The following is a 4,600-nucleotide window of genomic DNA, read 5'->3' as shown; positions in this document are numbered from 1 at the left end:
GAACGAGGCTAGTTAAAAATTGGAAAAATTTCAAGTCCTTAGTGTGCTTAGAAATGAGATGTACAAAATTTTCTTATCGGCACGTATATTACCTAGCGACTGTTTTAACGAATTCAACCTAATTTTAATAAAAGTGGATCCTGAAGAGTTTACAAGTCATATTATATATTTGTCTTCCCATATCGTATATCGGAAGAATATGTTAAGGTCTTCAGCCTAATTATAATAAATATGAGACCTCAAGAGTTTAAAAACACACATTTCTCTACCCAAAACACTGTTTCTGCGACAAAGCAACTGAACCCCAACGCCATTTTTTTAGAACACAATAATTTGCACGAGCTCTGGTACCCAAAGTTGTGTGTGTGTGAATGCGCTTGTATGCCTGCATGCACCAGCGAATACGCTCGCATGCGCCAGTATTTGAATGGAGGCTGATCTTCAGCTGCTTGTTATTTGTGTATGGTATTTGCAGCTAAAGAAATTAAAAACAAAAAAATGTTGCTCATACGCAACGGTGGGCGGAAACGAGTAGCAGATTATAATGGCGAAACACAAACGAAAACTGTGGGGAGGCAAGTGCAATAGAACGCAAAAAAGCAGCGAAGTATAGAAGTAATAAAGGGAAGCGCGGTACTGTTGGGTAGGGCAAACAAACTGTACGCAGCGCAGAAATCAAGCAGGTGTGAAGTGCAGCACATTAGTTGCGCACTGAAGCCATTGAAAAATATATATGCTTTGATTTAAGTCACGGCACGGTTGCTGGTTGCCAGCAGCCAGCAAACAACAGGTGTAGGCATACAATGCATTTGCAAAATGATTTACGATTGCCGGCAGTGGAAAGTGGAAATAATTGCACAAATGCATTGCCACTTGCGGAAAAGCAAGGGAAGGGCAAAGGCAAGCTTAAAGTTTTTATATTAAAATGTGTTTTGTTGGTTATAAGTTATGGCATTTTCTCTATGGTAAGTAATAAATATAAAATAAAATAAATTTTTTGCTAATTTTTATTATAAAAGCAACTTCTGATAACTGTTGAGTGCACTGCAGCCTGAAAAAAGCAAACCTTATATAAATTTTATTTTATAACTCAGTTAAGAATTGAAAGTTTTTAAGTGAAATGAACGAAAAGACTTGAGTTTCTCACTAAAAGTCTATTATATATATTTTTTGCTAGCAAAAAATTAAAGAAAATAATTCAAATGCTTTGTTCAGAACTTTTAGAGTCTCTTATTTACATTGAGAAAGAATTTAATGAATGAATTAACGAAGCAGAAACTTAGAAAATACTAAAAATATGTATTTTTTCATTTTTTGCTAAATAAAAATAAAATATATATAAATTTTGTTTCATAAACCAGCTGAGAATTGTAAATGATTAAGTGAAAGGAACTGAAAGACTTAAGTTTTACACCAAGCATGTATCTAGTATACTTTTCCGCTAGAAAAAAGTGAAAAAAAATTCAGAAGCTTTGTTCTGAACTTTTAGAGACTCTTATTTACGTGAAGAACGAATTTAAGCTAACTTGAAATGAGTTAACGAACAAACAGAAAGAAAGCGCTGAAACTATTTATTGTCGTATTTATGCCAAATAAAAATAAAATATATAAACATTTTATTTCATAAACCAGTTGAGAACTACAAGTTTTTAAGTGAAGTTAACGAAAAGACTTGAGTTTTATACTAAAAACGTATTAAATGTACTTTTCTGCCAGAAAACAGCTAAAGAAAATAATGCGGAAACTTCGCTTTGAACTCTTGGAGAGGAAAATTTACTTGAAGAACGAAACCTCGGAATAATTAACGTAGAAAAAAAAATTAAATTTGTATCAAAGAAAATGCGACCTTTTTCCCACCGCAACACTTGTGTTCTAAAACTTTTGTGAAAATTTTCAAAATTCTCCCATCATAAAACAAAAACGGAAACTGTCATTAATTTATTTTCAGTTTTCACAGAATCAACACATTCTTTGAAAATAATTCAAAAACGCGTAACGCATTAGCGATGCAAGCCTTTGAAGTTTTCTATGCACAAACCGAACGTGCCGTGAATTATCTGTATATTTTAGTGATTTGCATTTTACCGCTTTTATGGTTTGGCGACTGCAAGAAGACGATGTCGCTGTTATTCAAGAAAATCATACCGCCAAATTACAAAGAGTACGACATACAATGGGACTTTCCGCGCAATCTACAACTCGTGCTAATCACCTTGGGTGTGGGGCTCTTCTTTCTGCATCGCACTTGGCGCTTGCGCTTGCAAGAGGAACGCTGCAATAGAATAAAGCTGGAATCGGCATTCACCGAAACGCACGAGTTGCATCAGTTGAAGCTGAAGCTGTTGCAGGCGGTGGATAAGATCACTATGGAGAAGATATTGCAGCCGAAATCCAGTGAGACTAGGGCTAATCCCATTTGGAAGCCAATAAAACGAACAATTTACAGCATGCAAGAGGAGGATTGAGTGGCGAAAGACGTCAAATGAAATTCATAAAAATAAATGTCTGATTGACGAAAAAATAGAAAAATGTGTTTAAATTGGTACGAACTTATTTCTGTATATCAATTTGGTAAAGAAGCTGTATTTATTTGAACCAAACTTTCTATTAAAATCAATTACTGAGTGAGAGACTCCCATTTAGATGGGTTGATAAGAGTACCTCGAACCTTATTATCTCCGCTAGCATCTGATGGATTCTAAATCTCTTCTCCAATCACGTTTATAGTATATTCTCATCTACAACTGAAACCTAACTTTTGGAAATCCTATCCTGAGTACCACGAAAGTAGATACTTAGTTATTATGCTGGCTAGCTACAAATTGAGGCAGAGTATTAGGTTAGTCCGTCAGGTCTTGCTCTAAACTTGGCGTACTATGTGCAGTTCTAAGCGGTCAATTGAAAAATCACCGACCTTCCACCTGTTTTTGGAAATTTTTTTTTTATACAACATAGTTCCCTTCAAGAGTGATACCCTGATTATAGCGACCCTCCAACTTTTCGATACCATTTTTGTAGTACGATTTGTCCTTTGCTTCCAAATGAACCGCAGTTTCGGTTATCATCCGTTGTTCGACGAAAATTTATTCCCAGCGGTCATTCTTTTAAGATCTGATGACAGGAAATAGTCGCTGGGGGACAGATCTGGAAGATATGGTGAATGCAGAAGCAACTCGAAGCCCAATTCGGGGATTTTTTTCCATCGTTTTCACTGACGGTATTCCTTTGGCATGTATAAGCGATGTTCTATGGGAGAATGCGTTCTCACGATTGTCGGGTTTAACCAACAAGAATGGATACAAATTTTTGAGCAACCAAGGCTTGTCAGTTCGCTGAGCTGTCGCTACATGATTTGGAGAATGTCTTACATCGCTACAGCAACAATATATCATATCAATTATTGGATTTGTGTCTTCAGGTAAAGTGACGATGACTGAGTTATATAGAATAAGCCCAGGGGGGGCCACCATTCACTAATTTTATACTAAAATTTAAATTTCTCAAACTTTGAGATATTTAAAAGTAAAAGCAACAAGCCTTAAACTCATGCAACACAGAGCCTTACGCGCCTCAGAGTCAAGTACTATATGTTGCATATATGCATATTTTTGTTATTATTTCCAACGCTTGTTGTTGCTATTGTTTTTTTTTTGTCACAGTTAGTGCAGTTATTTTTCTACTAATTGCTTTTGTTATCTCAGCAATTGCGTCTCCTAGGACAAGCAAGCAAAAACAGGCAGCAGCAACAGCAAATGGTGGCATAGCTAAGCAGCAACGTGCAACATGCTATATGCAGCGTTTGAAAGATGGCATGCAGCAAGCGTAGCGTTGCTGTGGCAGCTGTGTCTCATGTTTATGCATTCATCACACTTATACACACACGCTCGTACACATAAAAGCGTTGGTGTGTGTGTGAAGCGGCGGCAGCTGTGGCACTGCGCGTTGTTTGTTGGCTTTTGGGTGCCAGCCAAAGATCTTGTTGCTGCTCAGTGTGGCAGCAATTGAAATTTGTGTTGTTCAGCAGCTTTGTGCCGGTATTTGTGTTTCCAATTAAGAATTGTGCACAAGCGCATGCAACGGCATATCTGCATATAGGGCGGCAGTCGAGCGCGTGCAACACAAGTACACAGCGAAATGTTGAAATAGAAATGTTAAAAACACAATACACACTCGGCTGTGCCACAACACACATTTTGTCTAGTATTTTCATAGTTTTGTTGTTGTAGTTATCACTGCTGGCTGCACATATTTCTCTAAAGAGAGTGCATAGTTTATGCTTGAGACAACAACAATAATAACAAGCGCAGCAGATAATACACACACATGCAACAAGAAAAGTATCACAACAACAACAGCCCATAGCTGAGTGGCATAAAGGTAACCCTGGCACAACCATATGTTACAGCAGGCCAAATGGAACAGCTGCTTGGGCAAGTAGCTGGAATTTCATAAAACTAGGTTTGTCAGCGCTGCTCAGGTGGTTTGCATTTGCTGGTACTGCTATTAAATTATGCTTTTTAAGCTGATAAGTTCAATTAGTTTCACTGAAATAAAACTAATTGAATTTTTCTCAAGCATACTTTCAGGCATGTCAGCTGAA

General features: G+C 37.1%; 1 protein-coding gene across 1 annotated transcript; it reads left to right on the top strand.

Moving 5' to 3' along the window:
- The first annotated feature begins 1,951 nt into the window (after nucleotides 1-1,951).
- On the top strand, nucleotides 1,952-2,466 carry LOC120776449. Its single transcript, XM_040107107.1, has one exon. It carries the CDS (start codon nucleotides 2,007-2,009, stop codon nucleotides 2,463-2,465), a length of 459 nt encoding a protein of 152 aa, XP_039963041.1. The 5' UTR covers nucleotides 1,952-2,006; the 3' UTR covers nucleotide 2,466.
- Nucleotides 2,467-4,600: the final 2,134 nt, after the last annotated feature.

Source organism: Bactrocera tryoni, chromosome 5 (genome assembly GCF_016617805.1).
Source record: "Bactrocera tryoni isolate S06 chromosome 5, CSIRO_BtryS06_freeze2, whole genome shotgun sequence".
Lineage (NCBI taxonomy): Eukaryota > Metazoa > Arthropoda > Insecta > Diptera > Tephritidae > Bactrocera > Bactrocera tryoni.
Note: the sequence above shows the minus strand (reverse complement) of the source record. Positions and strands in the feature narration are given on the sequence as shown.